The sequence below is a fragment of the Lithobates pipiens genome, unplaced genomic scaffold, assembly GCF_037356315.1.
Source record: "Lithobates pipiens isolate NorthernLeopardFrog02 unplaced genomic scaffold, aLitPip1_a1.2 Scaffold_1, whole genome shotgun sequence".
Lineage (NCBI taxonomy): Eukaryota > Metazoa > Chordata > Amphibia > Anura > Ranidae > Lithobates > Lithobates pipiens.
Genome location: NW_027507685.1, coordinates 172239536 through 172257799, shown reverse-complemented (window position 1 = coordinate 172257799; position 18264 = coordinate 172239536). Strand labels below are relative to the sequence as shown.

The 18264-nt window shown below is 43.5% G+C and overlaps 1 protein-coding gene across 1 annotated transcript in view; it reads left to right on the top strand.

Moving 5' to 3' along the window:
- Nucleotides 1–18264, top strand: part of WNK3 (WNK lysine deficient protein kinase 3) — a 214588-nt gene that overhangs the window by 106119 nt on the left and 90205 nt on the right. The window contains exons 8-9 of the mRNA XM_077478893.1: nucleotides 3895–4186; nucleotides 9868–10064. Of these exons, the coding sequence (XP_077335019.1) occupies nucleotides 3895–4186; nucleotides 9868–10064 (489 nt within the window). The remainder of the gene's footprint in view (nucleotides 1–3894; nucleotides 4187–9867; nucleotides 10065–18264) is intronic.

Sequence of the window (18264 nt, the reverse complement as noted above, 5' to 3'; positions counted from 1 at the left end):
ATATGTCAGTGGTATTTTACCCCCTGAATTAATTTTACGTCCCTCTTCAATGTGATGAAGATAAATAGGGAAGAAAAAAAAAACATATTTTTTTTTGTGATAAAAATGTGTAGAACAGTGAATTACAGTGCCTTGCGAAAGTATTTGGCCCCCTTGAACTTTTCAACCTTTTGCCACATTTCAGGCTTCAAACATAAAGATATAACATTTTTTATTTTTTGTGAAGAATCACCAACAAGTGGGACACAATTGTGAAGTGGAACGAAGTCTATTGGATTTTTGAAACTTTTTTAACTAATAAAAAAATGAAAAGTGGGGCGTGCAAAATTATTCGGCCCCCTTGCGTTAATACTTTGTAGAGCCACCTTTTGCTGCGATTACAGCTGCAAGTCGCTTGGGGTATGTCTCTATCAGTTTTTCACATCGAGAGACTGAAATTCTTGCCCATTCTTCCTTGCAAAACAGCTCGAGCTCAGTGAGGTTGGATGGAGAGCGTTTGTGAACAGCAGTTTTCAGCTCTTTCCACAGATTCTCGATTGGATTCAGGTCTGGACTTTGACTTGGCCATTCTAACACCTGGATACGTTTATTTGTGAACCATTCCTTTGTAGATTTTGCTGTATGTTTGGGATCTTTGTCTTGTTGGAAGATAAATCTCCATCCCAGTTTCAGGTCTTTTGCAGACTCCAACAGGTTTTCATCCAGAACGGTCCTGTATTTGGCTGCATCCATCTTTCCCTCAATTTTAACCATCTTCCCTGTCCCTGCTGAAGAAAAGCAGGCCCAAACCATGATGCTGCCACCACCATCATGTTTGACAGTGGGGATGGTGTGTTGAGGGTGATGAGCTGTGTTGCTTTTACGCCAAACATATCGTTTTGCATTGTGGGCAAAAAGTTCGATTTTGGTTTCATCTGTCCAGAGCACCTTCTTCCACATGTTTGGTGTGTCTCCCAGGTGGCTTGTGGCAAACTTTAGACAAGACTTTTTATGGACATCTTTGAGAAATGGCTTTCTTCTTGCCACTCTTCCATAAAGGCCAGATTTGTGCAGTGTACGACTGATTGTTGTCCTATGGACAGACTCTCCCACCTCAGCTGTAGTTCTCTGCAGTTCATCCAGAGTGATCATGGGCCTCTTGGCTGCATCTCTGATCAGTCTTCTCCTTGTCTGAGCTGAAAGTTTAGAGGGATGGCCAGGTCTTGGTAGATTTGCAGTGGTCTGATACTCCCATTTCAAAATGATCGCTTGCACAGTGCTCCTTGGGATGTTTAAAGCTTGGGAAATCTTTTTGTATCCAAATCCGGCTTTAAACTTCTCCACAACAGTATTACGGACCTGTCTGGTGTGTTCCTTGGTCTTCATGATGCTCTCTGCGCTTTCAACAGAACCCTGAGACTATCACAGAGCAGGTGCATTTATACAGACTTGATTACACACAGGTGGATTCTATTTATCACCATCAGTCATTTAGGACAACATTGAATCATTTAGAGATCCTCGCTGAACTTCTGGAGTGAGTTTGCTGCACTGAAAGTAAAGGGGCCGAATAATTTTGCACGCACCACTTTTCAGTTTTTTATTTGCTAAAATAGTTTAAAATATCCAATAGATTTCGTTCCACTTCACAATTGTGTCCCACTTGTTGGTAATTCTTCACAAAAAATTAAAATTTTATATCTTTATGTTTTGAAGCCTGAAATGTGGCAAAAGGTTGAAAAGTTCAAGGAGGGGGGGGGGGGGGAATTCTTTCGCAAGGCACTGTATTATACGTGTCTAAGATCAATACCTAATAATCTATAACAGTTAACCATTATACGTGCATACATGCCTATGGTGTATATAATAAACTGTTAATTATACAAGAATGCATGCATATAATAATGTGCATTGGTAAAACTAAAATTAATTTGCATTCAGTCTACATAAATAGTCCCAAAAATAATATTGAGGGTGACTTGTGCAGACAATCTGAAACTACGGCTGCAACTATTATTTTCATAATCGATTAGTTGACCGATTTATTGTTTTGATTAATCGATTAATCAGTTAATAACCTTAAAAAAAGTGTAGTGTATAATTTAGTTAATATGTAAAGTTTAAAAAAAGGTAATTTATTCTTAAATATCTCTATATGCAGTGGTAAATATAAATAACCAACTATATGGTTAGGGAGCAAAATCCACTCTGAGAATAACAATCAGAAGAGATATACTGTATAAGAGGGAATATATACTGTGTATATACTATTAGAGGAGAGATATCCTGCATATACTATTAGAGGAGAGATATACTGCATATACCAGGCATATGCAATTAGCGGACCTCCAGCTGTTCAAAACTACAAGTCCCATCATGCCTCTGCCTCTGGGTGTCATGCTTGTGGCTGTCGGTCTTGCTATGCTTCATGGAACTTGTAGTTCTGCAACAGCTGGAGGTCTGCTAATTGCATATCCCCAGTATATACCATTAGAGGATATATAGTGTATATACTATTAGAGGAAAGATACTGTATATACTATTAGAGGAGATATACTGCATATACTATTAGAGGAGAGATATACTATTAAAGGGTCATTCTGGTAAATATCAGACTCACTAGCTTTAACCCCATTTTGTTACTGGCCGATTAATCGATTATGAAAATAGTAATCGATTAATTTCATAATTGATTAGTTGTTGATTAGTTGTTTCAGCCCTATCTGAAACGATTCCAAAGATGGAAAGAGCTCCTGGTGCGCTTTTCGGTGCAAATTAATGATGCCCTCACCAGATACCCTGCCCCTGCAGGGGTAGATTCGCCTTCACAGTGTAAGCCCCTGTGCCGCTCTCTGGTGTTTTTGCCTCATTCACATATTGAATAAAAAAGAAGGGTATCCATAGTGTAGTATGTTTCCACAAATAGTTTATTAAGAGAGAAAACTACTCACATGTGACAAAAATTAAAAACCGCAATACATGTAAATCCACCGCCGGCCGCTGTTTACTGTGGAGAGTGTACATCCTATGGCCACGCCCTATGCGCTTCATCATCAAGATGTCACCTGGAGCCATCTCTTTTTATTGGCAAGTTTTTATTCACAATTTAAAGATATAGCGCCAACTCTACTTAAAGCGGGAGTCCGCGTTTTTTTTTTTTTTTTTTTTTTTTAAAAGCCAGCAGCTACAAATACTGCAGCTGCTGACTTTTAAAATAGTGACACTTACCTGTCCAGCGCGCCCGCGATGTCGGCACCCGAAGCCGATCTCTCGATCGTGTCTCGGGTGCTGCCGCCGCCATCTTGGGTATGGGAATCAGGAAGTGGAGCCTTTCGGCTTAATTTCCCGGTTCCCTACTGCGCATGCGCGAGTCGCGCTGCGCAATAAGGATGGACCCGCTGCCTCTAGGATCTGTGTGTTTCCCAGCAGGCAGCGGGGGACTTTCGGAAAGGGGCGTAATCTACGCCCCTTTCCGCAGAGAGCTATCCCGGAAGTGGGTGCAGATACCTGTACTGTACAGGTAGCTGCACCCCCCTCCCCCCTGAAAGGTGCCAATTGTGGCGCCGGAGGGGGGGAGGGATCCAATGAGCGGAAGGTCCACTTTAGGGTGGACCTCCGCTTTAACCCTTTTTTTCATATAGCATAGTGTACCTTTTAATTGGTTGGACATACAAGGTAGAGGTAGCTCTTACCCACTGTGTCTTTACTCACTCTAATATCAATCCATAGCGCAATCTCCCCTTTATCTTTTATTTAGTGGAGTACTTTTGGCCAAATCGATTTAATTTTAAGGGGCATTCTTCCCTCTCTTTGTGTCTCTGGCTGCGCCTGTTTCAAAATGCTTTACAGAGAAAAGTTTGCAGCTAAATGTTATGAAGTATCTCCTAATTAATTTTTTTTTTTTTTTTTTTTAAGGTAAAATCTGGATTTTTTAATGAAAGTGACAGTAAAGCTGTGGCCAAATCTATACGGGATCGAGTATGCTTATTAAAGAAGACAAGGGAAAGGAAGTTGCTTTCGGGACAGTTAGAAGAACGCCGTGATTCACAGGGCAGGTCTTCTGGGGCCCCCTCTCTCCAGTCCGGCACCTCTGTTACTGCCAGCTTTACACAGCCAGGCATTAATGAAAGTGAAGAGACAGAGGTGGATCAACATGTACGCCAGCAACTGCAGCAACAGCAGTGTCAGCAGTGCTCCTCAGTCACAGGTCTGAATCTCCCAATGAATGCTCAGTTTTTGATTGCTATGTTTAAAGAATAAGTTCGGGGGGGGGGGGGGGGGGGGGCTGTGAAGCATTGCGCCAGTGATCAGTAGATCGCTGGCGCCATGCTGGTCTGCCTGAACTACCACAGCACTCCATAGCACCGTGGTAGTTCATTGAAAACTACAAGCTGACAGCTGCAAAGGCTGTGGGACCTTGTAGTTTTCCATCCACAGAGCACTGTCAATCAGTGATACAGCTGGGCGGCGGAGCCCTGCTCTGCCATTTTTGTTTGTTTTTTTTGTTTTGTGTTTGTTTTATATTTTTTGACAGCTAGCGGGCAGGAAGAACAACCCTGCTAGCTGTCGCAGTGGGGATCGGGTAGGTGCGAGGGCTGGTCTTTTCGTAACATGTTACACCCTGATTATTGGTGTAACATATTTGCAAAAGGGGAACTTATCCTCTAGGGCAGGGATATGCAATTAGCAGCCCTCCAGCTGTTGCAGAACTACAAGTCCCATGAGGCATAGCGAGACTCTGACAGCCACAAGCATTACACCCAGAGGCATGATGGGACTGCATGGTGAGATTGCTGACATCCTGTTACAGCAGCAGTAAAATCGTTAAATAACTTTTGGTATGGCAATTTTTACTTGCATTGGTCCAGCTTGGATAGATTACTAATTTTTCAACCTGTATTATAGTAGTCTAGGTGTAAGTGAGGCACTTATCCCCTTATGCTGTAAAACCTGCATTAAAATCCTTAGATTTTATTTCAATAAGTCTGTTGAGTAATATGAACGATGGCCATTTTCTACTTCATTACCTGCTTTCTAAAGGAAATCGGCTTTTTGAGGACAATCCTTCTTTCATTAAGCCCCAAGAATTATGTTTTTAATGCTGCTCAATGGTTTTCATTCAAAGCTTTATATATATATATATATATATATATATATATAAAAAAATCAGAAATGTACCCATTTCAGACAGGCAGGGCTGGGGAAATGTTATGTTATGTTAAACTATTTTAACGGGTAAGATGTACAGTAAAGGAGTGCAGAGGGTATGACAGCAGCTAGTATATGTAGGGGAGAGGTTCTGAGGGTATGACTGCAGCCAGTACAGTGAGGGGAAAAAAGTATTTTATCTGCTGCAGATTTTGTATATTTTCCCACTGAAAAATGATTAGACTATCATTTTAATCGTAGGTTTATTTTAACAGTGAGACAGAATAACAAAAATATCCAGAAAAATGTATTTCACAAATGTTATTGATTTGCATTTTAATTAGTTAAATAAGTATTTGATCCCTTATTAATCAGCAAGATTTCTGGCTCCCAGGTGTCTTCTATACAGGTAACAAGCTGAGATTAGGAGCACTCTTTTAGAGGGAGTGCTCCTAATCTCTGCTTGTTACCTGTATAAAAGACACCTGTCCACAGAAGCAATCAAATTCCAATCTCTCCACCATGGCCAAGACCAAAGATTTCCAAGGATGTCATGGACAAGATTGAAGACCTACACAATCCCACACTGTTAAAATAAACCTACCCTTAAGAGAAGTGTGTTTTTTTTTTTTTTTTTTTTTTTTTTTTTTTGCCCATTCATACTTGCCTAGATGGATGCAGCATCTGTCACCTGGCGCCTCTGCACTGAGAACCGAGCGATCGAACATCACTGATGGCTCAGTTCTCACTGCTCCCCAAGCAAAGAGCTGCTGCCTGTCAATCAGCAGCTCTCCTCTCTGCTCCTCCACACTCACTGGAGCGCTGAGCTGTGGTGGGGCGGGGAGCAGCCATCTCGGTGGCTAGCTGAGACTATCAGTCCAGGCACCTGGCATCTCCAGACTTTGTTGCCGTGATGACACAGTGACTTTACGGATTCCACTGACGTGTCACAGGAGTGCAAAATCATGCACTCCTGTGATCCATAGGAGAAGCTCAGCCAAACAACCTCAGGCTGGACAAATGTACAAAATCACCAGGGGATAAAATATTTACCCTCCACTGTGTATGTAGAAGAAAGGTGTGAAGGGTATGACAGTGGGGAGTATGTGCAGGAGAGGAGTGTAGAGGTTATGATGGCAGGCAGCATGTACTTTGAGGGTTGTGTATAGGGTATGATAGTGGGCAGTATGTGCAGCAAAAGGAATATATAAAGTTTGGTGGCCAGCAGTGTGTGCAGCAAAGTAGTTTAAAGATTATCTTTGTGGACTTTATGCGCAGGAGAGGAATGTGTAAGGTATCCCACCAAGCAGGATGTGCAGCAGAGGAGTGTGCTGGGCAAGACAGTGGGGGTTATTTACTAAAGGAAAATCCATTTTGCACTTTAAGTGCACTTAGAAGTGCAGTCACTGTAGATCTGAGGGGGACATGCAATGAAAATAAAAGTAATTTTTCCTGCACATGATTGGATGATAAAATCAGCAGAGCTTCCCCTCATTTCAGATCTTCCCCTCCGATTTACAGCGACTGCACTTTCAAGTGCACTTGCAGTGCAGAGTGGATTTACAATTGGTAAATCAACCCCATTGGGTAGTGTGTGTAGGAGAGAAGTTTGGAGGGTTTGACCATGAATAGCGTTCTTAGGAGAGGAGGGCATGAGTGGATAGTATGAGCAGGAGAGGCGTATGTAGGGCATGACACTGGGAAGGAGAGCACCGTGCAGGGTAATAACAGCGGGCAGTACTGAAGGCGATTGGTATGCTTAGGAAATTACAGGAGACAAAATGCTCAGGAGAAGGGGGTGGGGGTTATGACTGTGTTAAGTAATGGATATGAAAACCAGAGTTTAGAGCTAATGGATTACTTGGTTGCAGAAGGCTGGCTGTGCAGTATGGGATTGAGGGGAAGGAGATGTGGAATGTGGGGGAGGATTAGATTGTTTTACACTCTGCAGGAACGTTGATCTGGAGGTATTGGAGACAGTGGGGAGGGCAGGGGCGGCTCATGCGTTGTGGGCGCACTGCGCCACCCCCCATCCATGTACCCAGCCCCTTTCCGGACGCATGGATTCCTATGGCGGGCCAGGAGAGTGCGCACCCTGATCCCACCCAATTGTGTGACGATAGCAAATTAATTTGATTGGCCAAAGCGTCAGGTCATCCTATTGGATGCCTAGCGCTTAGCAAGAGGTGACACAGAGGAGGCATGAAAACGGACATCCCCACCACCACGGTTGCTCTGATGGACTCGGGACTAGCGGTAAGTGCCGATCCACCTGCGAGGGGGGGGGCAGTCAGAGCCGCGAGCGGAGGGGGGGCTGTCAGAGCCGCGGGGGAGGGTTGCTGTACCCTAATCTGTAGTATACCCTGATCTGTACCTTTTTTTATTTTTTTTTTTTTTTTTTTTAAATCTGTAAGGCTAAGTCATATACTCTGTCCGGTGATGCTGAGCTGTATACTCCTGACACTATGGGTGGAATACAGGGGACGAAGTGGGTGAATTCTATAAGGGGTGGGGCTTATAAGAACTATGAGGGGTCAAAAAGAAGGGGCTGGGTCTGGTGCCCCCCCCCCCCCCCCCCATCCTAAAACTTCACCAGCCGCAACTGGGGGAAGGGAATCTGGGGAAGCACAGGGGCTTAAATCAAGCAGATGGATTCTGTCCCCAGGCTCTATTACAAGTTTCCTGTATAACGGTGAATGGGATTGGGCAATAGAAGGGAGTGTCGGGGGACCAGGCAGGAAGGATCACCCACTGGCAAACCAAAACTTAGATTTAAGCGCTCTCCCAGAGGGATGGCAAAACTATGCTGACAAATGAAAACACTATTTTTGCTTTTATGTTAAATGGGTACCTGCCTTATATTTTTCCTTTTATACATACATGCATTACATTCTAAAGTTTATTTACGAACGTTGAAGAGTACAAAATCTGAAGCAGCTGTGCATGGTAGCCAATTAGCTTCTAACTTCAGCTTGTCTAAATAAGCTTTGACAATCAAACATGGAAGCTGATTGGTTTCTATGCAGAGCTGCATCAGATTTTACACTCAATCGCTCTATCTCTCTAAGTATGCAAATCAAAATCCAGCATAGTCCTTACCTGTACACTTGAATCTGGTCACTGACAAAAAAGGGGTTTATTTTCTAAAACTGAAGTGTGCAAATTCTGAAACAGTGCTGCGTAGAAACCAATTAGCTTCCAGATTTTTTTTTTTTTTTTTTTTTTTTTTTAAGCTTGATGGAACAAGCTAAAGTTGGAAGCTCATTGGTTACCATGCACATCTTCACCAGCTTTTACAATCTCCAGTTTTAGTAAATCAACCCCAAAGTATTGAAGAAAGCAAGTAGCATGACAGCCAGTATTTAACCCCTTCCCGCCATCAGTATGCATATATGTGGCCTCACGGAAGTAGGCCTTTATCTGTGGCACAGCATATATGCATATCTTTTTTAGTGCTGGGAGTGTGGCTCAGTGCACACTATTGTTTCTGGGCTATACTACGGGTAAAAAACAGCTAACCTACACATAGTTGATATTGCTGCGATCGTCCGGTGCAAGAGAATTTATTTTGCTTTGTTCTTTAGTAGGTAATGGTTGTAGCAAGGAATATATAAAGCTAAAATAGAAAAAAAAGTGTGTGTGTGTGTGTGTGTGTGTGTCAGTGCTCAGACCATACGTCGCACACTTCATCCAATTGGTCTGCTTGGCTGTCGTCCCAGAAGGAAGCCTCTTCTAAAGATAATGCACAAGAAAGCCAGCAAACAGTTTGTTGAAGACAAGCAGACTAAGGATATGGATTACTGGAACCATGTCCTGTGGTCTGATGAGACCAAGATAAACTTATTTGGTTCAGATGGTAACCTGTGAATCTCTGGTGAACTCCATGCCCAAGAGGGTTAAGGCAGTGCTGGAAAAGAATGGTGGCCACACAAAATATTGACACTTTGGGCCCTATTTGGACATTTTCACTTAGGGGTGTACTCACTTTTGTTGCCAGCGGTTTAGACATTAATGGCTGTGTTTTGAGTTATTTTGAATGGACAGCAAATTTACACTATTATACAAGCTGTATACTCACTAATTTACATTGTAGCATAGAAAAGATAGACTAACATGTGAGGGGTGTACTTGTGTGTGTGTGTATGTATGTATGTATGTATATGTGTGTGTGTGTATATATATATATATATATATATATATATATATATATATATATATATATATATATGTATACACACACACACACTTATATATATATATATATATATGTGTGTGTGTATGTATTTATATTATACACACATGCATGCTCTTCTCTATAATTTAGCTGTATATTCCTTGCTACAACCATAACCTACCAAAGAACAAAGCAAAATAAATTCCCCTGCACTGGACTATCACAGCAATATCACATATGTGTAGGTTAGCTGTTTGTACCCGTAATACAGCTAAGAAAACAATAGAGTGCACATTTTGCTTTTTTTTTTTTTTTTTTTTTTTTTTTTTTTTTTTTTCCATTCTACCTAAAGCTCACCAGGTGAAAATAAAAGAAAGGAAGCCTAAAAAAAGTAAACATACAAAGCCATCACTTTTAAGAATTGGTAAGCTGCAATATAATAAATGTTTGCTTTTGAGTTTAATACTGCTTTCATTTTGTATGATCAGAACTCTGCTTAGAACTGTTCAAATGAAAAGAGCTGTTTGATTTGCCCTAGGTAATCCTGTATTTTTTCTCTGTTGCAGTTGATAGCATGTCTGATGCAGGAACAAGTTCTGTTACACTGTCCGATACTTCCAGTCAGCACAGTGCCATCTATGCGGCTTCCCATGATGTGATAAGCACACAGCAAGTCCCTGGTATGCCACAAACAGAAAGCAGCCATATGGGGCAGTTCTATTCACCACAACAAGTCATAGGACACTATCAACAGACACAGGCGGTGAGTCCCTGCTAAAGATGGAATTGTCTATTTTCAGTGACATATAAAAGAGGCTGACATAAGAAAAGGGAAACCAGATGAGGATGTTGTAACCAGATGCAGCTTTTTTATATTTCTTATTTTCTTCAGAAAGATGATGCTGTGGTAAAAACATGCATTGGAACTTTCAATACCTCTATAGAATATTTCTCTCATGTGCTTTAATGTGCAGTATATCGCTTTTTCAGTGATGGGCTATATGTATGTAATCAGGTTTGCCCAAATTTTCCTAACACGTAAGGGAGTGGTACAAACCACAGATAAAGGCTGTTCTGACCCCACTTTATGTCTTTGGAACGAGATGAATTTTTAGTAAGTACATATCCTTCTCTGTTCAGCATTAGCTGGTCAGTCTTGCTGGAAAATCGGCATTTGATCAGCACATACAGCCAATGGCTGCAGTGCTGATCTGAGTATTCTGAAGGGGGACGTCCACGCTGTCAGACTACAATAGCGCAGAGGAGGAAATGCCTGCATCCACATTGCTTGTGTGGATGCGGGGTTCTGTCAAGTTTTTTTTTTTTGGGTTCAACCCACTGATTGAACCAAAAAACAATTTCAATATGTACAATATCAGGTGTGACAATTTAATTCCTAGAATGGACTGTGAAAAAAAAAGTCCGTCTCCTTCTTCAAAGCAGTCCCCTTGTGAAGAAACGCCTTTTTCTAAATGACTGTCCCGCTGCTGGAAACATTCCTGAAATGTTGTTTTCCACCAGGTGGTGTGTCAGGGTAATAAGGTGGTTCGTCAAGTTTCATAATGGATATCTGGGCCAGGAACGAGCGAACACTTAGGCTAGGTTCACACTATAGCGATGCGGGAACACCGCGAATCCGCGGCGTTTTCCCGCATCGCATGACTCCCGCCGGCAGTTCACACTGCCCTATGCGGACTGCTGGGAGTGTCAATTAAATCTTAATGACACCCCCAGATCCGTCCGCATATCGCAGTGCAATCTGCACACTCGCACAGGAATCGGATCGCATGGTGTGAACACCCATGCGATCCGATTCTGCTGCGGACCAAAAAAAGGGTCCCGTGCGAGTTTGCCGCGGGAGCGATGTGAATTCAGCCATACTATCTGTATGGCCGAACTCGCATCGCTACAGAGATCCGATGTGATTTGCACTGCAGTGCGGTGCGAATCGCATCCGGATCTCCCCCCACAGCGGTGTGAACCCAGCCTTTAAAGAGGGATTCCACCAAAAAAAAAATATTAAAAGCCAGCAGCTATAAATACTACAGCTGCTGACTTTTAATAAATGGACACTCACCTGTCCCGGGTTCCAGCGATGCCGGCAGCCGAGGCCGATCGATCGCTCGGGCCTCGGCTGCTGCCGCCACCATTCTAGGTGAGGGAATCAGGAAGTGAAGCGAATCAGCTTCACTTCCCGGTTCCCTACTGCGCATGCGCGAGTCGCACCGCGCAATAGGAAATCTCCGCGCTGTCACTGGGACCCGTGTGTGTCCCAGCAGACAGCGCGGCAGGGCAGGAAATGGCGTAGACTCCCACGGGAGTCTATGCCCGGAAGTGGGTGTAAATACCTGTCTTTGACAGGTATCTCCACCCCCCTCCCCCCTGAAAGGTGTCAATTGTGACACCGTATGGGGGGGAGGGATTCGATCAGCGGAGGTTCCACTTTAGGGTGGAATCCCGCTTTAACGCATCATGTGCAGGAGCATTGTCATGGTGGAGAGTCCACTTGTCAAGCCAGAGTTTCGGTCTTTTCCTCCGAACTGATTCCCATAACTGTTACATTTTTTACATTTGTATCTGTCCTTTGCGTTTTTGGCCGCCCGCTTCTTTCATCGTTGTGGACTTCTTTCCACCCCTCCTTAAACCACCTATGCCATTCAAAAACACTTGATTTTTTTCATGGAATGTTCAACATAAGCTTGTTGAAACAGAACTCAAGTTTCACTCCCACTTTTACAAATTTTAACACAAAATTTGATGTTAATCCGCCGCTTCAGATTCCTTTCACTCATTTCTAGGAAATATCGCAACACACTTATTACTTATGCTACTCTGCAAAGACTGAGTCAACTGGTCTGTACCCCAGGCGAGTGCAACTTGGAACATGTCAGAACATGCTTGAGTGCGAATGGCTGTGTGTCTAGCCACCATAGTGCTATGCCGTGGGCATTCCCGCGATTAAATGGTGATACTTTGTATACCCTGCTTTAATCAAAAGACCATCCTGAAAAGACCTCTCGAAGTCTTGTACACACTAGAATTTTTTTTTTTTTCAACCCAGCAGGCTGAAGGAAAAAAAAAAACAAAGCGCTCAGGAGGAGAATGTTGGTACAGTGATCTCCCTCGCTGAGCTATTGTGTTCCAATAGGGTGGATGCCACCCCTGCTAGAACACACCAATCGGCGCTTTCAGCCATTAACTGAGAGCGGTGATCAGGAACCGATCGGCAAACCTTTTTTCGGTTGGCTTTTTTTAGAATGGCCGGCTTCTGTTGGACTGGCTTCCGTACAAAGGGGTGGAATGTCGGCCAGTTTCTATTGAACCAGCGGATGCCGTCCGATATTCAGCCCGTGTGTACAGCCCTTAAGTCTGGTCCAAGTCGCCATTGCACATGATTGTCACATTGGCAACAGGCTGGTTGTTCACGAGTCTATTGATGGACAACAGCCTGCGTGTTGACAAATTCTTTGTAATTCTGAATATGCTGTACTGTGTTGCCATATACATGATTGAGTTGATGTTGCTGCCGCCTGGTCTTAGAGGTCCCCTCTGTATAAAACACAGCTTAAAGAGGAAGTAAAGTCTCTGAAAAAAGTAAAAATAAATACACCCTGCAAGACAAAGGCATAATGAGCTAGTATGCACAGCATACTAGCTCATTATGAATTACTTACCTGAGATCGAAGCCCCCGTATCAGCCCTCGTTCGCCTCCCCCGATGCCGCCATCTATCCCGGAGTGACTTCCGGGTATCGCGGCTCCGGAGATGTGACTGGCCGGAGCTGCGATTACATCACCCCTGCGCGCGCTGGTGCCGCCACTAACTGCATGATCGCCGTTAGAAACGGCATGCTATTTCTGCAAATATCTTCCTAAACCTTTTAGGTTTGGGAGATATTACTTGCACCTACAGGTAAGCCTTAATCTAGATTAAAGTGGTTGTAATGGGTTTACAACCACTTTAAGCATTTCAGCTTGAAAGGGCCTCAGTCATACTCCATGTTCACACTTTTGTGCATCAGGAATGCAAGCAAAATGGTGCACTTTCCTGACAAGCACAGAAATGCACTGTCCTTTAGCAGACATGTGGTGTTCTCACTTCTTAATGGCACCCCCATGCATCTGCTAATGCATAATAAGAAAAGAATGCAGGCGCCTCTCAGTGCAGACTGTTAAAATATATTTGTAAATCACAATAGTACAACTCACATTTAGTAATGCAATGACAGGCACATCTTATGGTGGTTCATCTGGTGATGCATCCATAGCACTGGTCCGCAAAAAGAGCCTTCGTGGCCGCCAAGATGGTTGAATGGTGGATGAGTGGAAAAGGAGGGGTGGAACGCTCCTTGGACCGCATTGCTGGTCGGGATGACGTCACTGGCATGCTCACGACATGTTTTCAAGCCGGCGCACCCTGGTGGTGGGAGAAAAAAGATAAATACAGAACATTTCATAGCTCAACTCACTAACCAGTCTGCTGACCAACCAGATTAACCTGTCCAACAGCATGCGTTAAACGTGTTTAGTTAGCACGCATTTGCAAACAGATGCGTAAGCTGCAAGGCCTCTTCATGGCACCCTGTGTTTGCTTGCAGACCTAAACCTTACTGAATTTATGAGCGTCTCCACAATGGGAGAATTCAATGGATAGATGAGGGGCACGCTCCTTTTCTCGAGTTTGAGATTGGCTTGAGAAAGGAGCACGCATTCCTCCCACCACCAGGGTGCGCCTGCTGGGAAACGCGTCGTCAGTAATGTCATTCCGACCAGCAATGCAATCCAAGGAGCGCTCCATCCCTCGTTTTCAGCTATCCCTCACCATACCACCATAGCTGGCGGAGTGGCCAGGACGAGAATTTTTGCGGACCAGTGTCATGGATGTATCACCAGACAAACAACCACAAGATGTGCCTGTCATTGCACTCCTAAATGTGAGTTGTACTATTGTGATTAACAAATATATTTTAACAGTCTGCATTTAGAGGCACCTGCGTTCTTTTATTTTACATATCCTGGAAATTGTTTCTGCTTCCCTGATACAGTGGACTTCTGTTTTATTTTTTTTTTTATTTTTTTCCATACTTCTCAGTACAGCAGGGATCTATCTTGAATTTGAGCCACACATGTATGTTTATCTGCTAATGCATAATGCTGCGCGGATTTGCACAAAAAAGTCCCTGACTTTTGCATTTCTCCCATGCAGGGCAGCTGGTTGAAATAAATGGTCTGTTCTACACATAATGCATGCCTGCTCCTTTGTGTCAGCATGGTATGAATAAAGCCTTAAGATGGCCATAGACTGTTAGAATTTTGGCCAGTTCAGCAGGAATCAGCCAAGATTCAAACTCTGTTTTGGCAGGGTGAATGTACAAAGTTGATTGATCGATCAACTAAGGTACAACCAGCCTGGCAGATTCACTTGTGATTATTGCTAGCGGCTGCTTTAGTCGCTAGCAATAATCACCCCCCCACCGCATACCCCTCACCGCCGTCAGAAGACAATGGCTTGACAGTGATTCCCCTTTCAGCACTGTCTGTGATGTTGGGGGAATCGTGGAAAATTTGCATGGCCTGCCTGTGGTTTGTTTTGTTTTTTGGCCTGAAATGTTTAAGCTTTTGTATTATGGGTAATTTGAACGTTAAGTTTTGGAGGATCTTTTTGTGCAGTTGGTTATTGAAGATGTTGAGAGGTGGAAGTTAGAATTTAGCAAAATTTATAAATAATCTATATTCGAAACTCTAGAATGGGTGCCCAGTTTGGAAACGCTGAGAGAGAGCGAGGGGGAAGCTTCTGATCAAATTCCAGCACCTACTATGGAGCGTGCAGCAACCTCAAGTATAGACTTAAATAGAAACTTTCCAACTGGCTCTAATTCTTTGTGCATAGCACTGAGTGGCTGATATGACAGTTACAGATTCCAGCCTGGTTTGACTTTTGGTTTTCACTTGTCTCTTTTGCTTGTTAATGGTGTTTATAGAGTGTTCTCTGATCTGTTTGTCATAGGAAGATGGGTTCCATTCTTCAATACCTGATAACTCCTTGTAGGTTACATTTGCCCAGTCCTCCTTGGCAGCTTTGTACGTATACAGTACATTAGCAGTGTAATCATTTTGCAGCAGTGGACCAGAGCATGATCTATTACGCTTTCTGGGTTGTTGAAACCTCAAGTTTAAGCTTTTTGCTTGGTACAGATTTTACAGTGTCGCCACAGTTCCAAGTGCTCTGTGTTAGTGATTTTCCTAATATAGTGATATTCATAGATATAATATACACACACTCTCACATAGCAATATACACCGATCAGCCATCTGATCAGCCATAACATTATGACCACTGACCAGTAAAGAGAATATTTTTTTTTTTTTTTATTGAATCTGGAAATTGGTGGGATATATTAAGCAGCAAGTGAACATGTTGTCCATGAAGTTTATGTGGTGAAAGCAGAAAAAAAGGGGCATCAGTTTGTTTTATATGGGGCTGTGAAGCCCATGGTGAAACGTGTCCACAGCCAAAAGCTTCTACAGTTGTCACATGAACATCAGAACTGGGACAACGGAACAATGGAAGAAGGTGGCCTGGTCTAATGAATCCTGTTTCCTTTTACATCATATGGTTGGCTGAGTGCATCACTTACCTGGGGAAGAGATGTCACCAAGATGCGGTAGAAGAAGGCAAGTCGGCAGAGCCAGTGTGATTCTTTGGGCAATGTTCTGTTGGGAAACCTTGGGTCCTGTCATTCATGTAGATGTTACTTTGGTGTCCATGCCTCAATAGGTCAAGGCTGTTTTGGCAAAAGGGGGGGGGGGGGGGCACGGCCATACTCAATATTAGGTGGGTGGGTGCATATACATTTTAGGAAAATAAATTCACTTGGTGAATCGCTTGGAACTAATTGAATTCTTTCAGCTAATATGTAAAGGCACTTATTACACACTGCTCAAAAAAATTAAACAAACCCTTTTTAATCAGAGTATACCAAGTCAATTAAACTCCTGGGATATTGATCTGGTCAGTAGCAGAGGGGGTTGTTAATCAGTCTCAGCTGCTTTGGTGTTAATGAAATGAACAGCTGCACTAGATGGGCAAGAATGAGACAACCTCCAAAACAGGAATGGTTTTACAGGTGGAGGCCACTGACATTTTTTATTTTTTTTTCCCCTACTTGTCTTTTCTAGCTGTTTGTATTAGTTTTGCATCTGGCTAGGGTCAGCGTCACTACTGGTAGCATGAGGCAATACCTGGACCCTATATAGGTTGCACAGGCAGTTCAACTCCTCCAGCATGGCATGTCAATACGTACCATTGCCAGAAGGTTTGCTGTGTCTCCCAGCACAGTCTCAAGAGCATGGAGGAGATTCCAGGAGTTAGGCAGTTACTCTGAGAGAGCTGGACAGGGTTGTAGAAGGTTCTTAATCCAGGGCTTGACAAATATTTGCTTGGAATCTAGGAGCCAGGTCCATAACGGCAGTCCGGACCTGTCCCTGGCCTGACATGTTTCCAAGTCATTGCCCATAGCTCTTAGAGGGACATATTTTTATTTTATTTTTTCAAATGAAAATTGTTTTTTTTTTGTTATTTTTTGTTATTTTTTATTGCATTTTAGTGTAAATATGAGATCTGAGGCCTCTCTGACCCCGGATCTCATATTTAAAGGACCTGTCATGCTTTTTTCTATTACAAGGGATTTTTACATTCCTTGTAATAGGAATAAAAGTGACTTTTTTTTTTTTTGTGAAAAAATAAAAAGTTAAAATAAGAAAACTTTTTTTTTTTTAAATGCGCCCTGTCCCGCCAAGCTTGTGTGCAGAAGCGAACGCATACGTGAGTAGCGCCCGCTTAGGAAAACGGTGTTGAAACCACACATGAGGTATCGCTGCGATCGGTAGAGCGAGAGCAATAATTCTAGCCCTAGACCTCATCTGTAACTCAAAACATGCAACCTGTATAATTTTTTAAACGTTGCCTATGGAGATTTAAAGGGTAAAAGTTTGTCGCCATTCCATGAGCGGACGCAATTTTGAAGCGTGACATGTTGGGTATCAATTTACTCAGCGTATCATTATTTTTCACAATATAAAAAAAATTGGGCTAACTTTACTGTTTTATTTTTTTAAATAAATAATTTTTCCCCAAAGAAGTGCGCTTGTAAGTCCCCTGCACAAATACGGTGTGACGGACAGTATTGCAACGACCACCATTTCATTCTCTAGGTTGTTAGAATAAAAAATATATATAATGTTTAGGAGTTCTAAGTAAAGGGGAGGAGATGGGCGGGCAGTGAAAGCTCCATTAGCATTGTTGGCTGTCATACCAACAGCCACCACTAGAGGGCGACAGATTCCAGAAGGAAACATAGGACCGCAGAAGGCCTCAAAGCCGCAGCCTCAATTACCAGCCGGCGGCAGCGCGGCCCGACGCGATCACGCCGGGGGGGGGGGGGGGGGGGGGTGCAAGGAGACAGGATACACCCAGCTGTGCTGCGCCAGGTCGCTAATTCTAGTCGCAAATGCGACCTGGCGCCCGGGGTTTGTCGAGCCCTGCCTTAACCCATCAGCAGGACCGGTATCTGCTCCTTTGTTCAAGGAGGAACATGAGCACTGGCAGAGCCCTGCAAAATGACCTCCAGCAGGCCAATGATGTAAATGTCTCTGACCACACAATCAGAAACAAACTTCATGAGGGTGGGCTGAGGGCCCTACGTCCTCTAGTTGGCCCTGCGCACACTGCCCTGCACCATGGAGCTCGACTGGCATTTGTCATTGAACACTAGAATTGGCAGATCCGCCACTGGCGCCTGGTGCTTTTCACAGATGAGAGCAGGTTCACCCTGAGCACATGACAGACGTGAAAGATCCATGTATGGCCGGCTTAAAGCGGAGTCGCCCCCCCCCCCCCCCCCCAATATTAAATGTCAGCAGCTACAAATACTGTAGCTCAGTGATTCTCAACTAGGGTTCCTC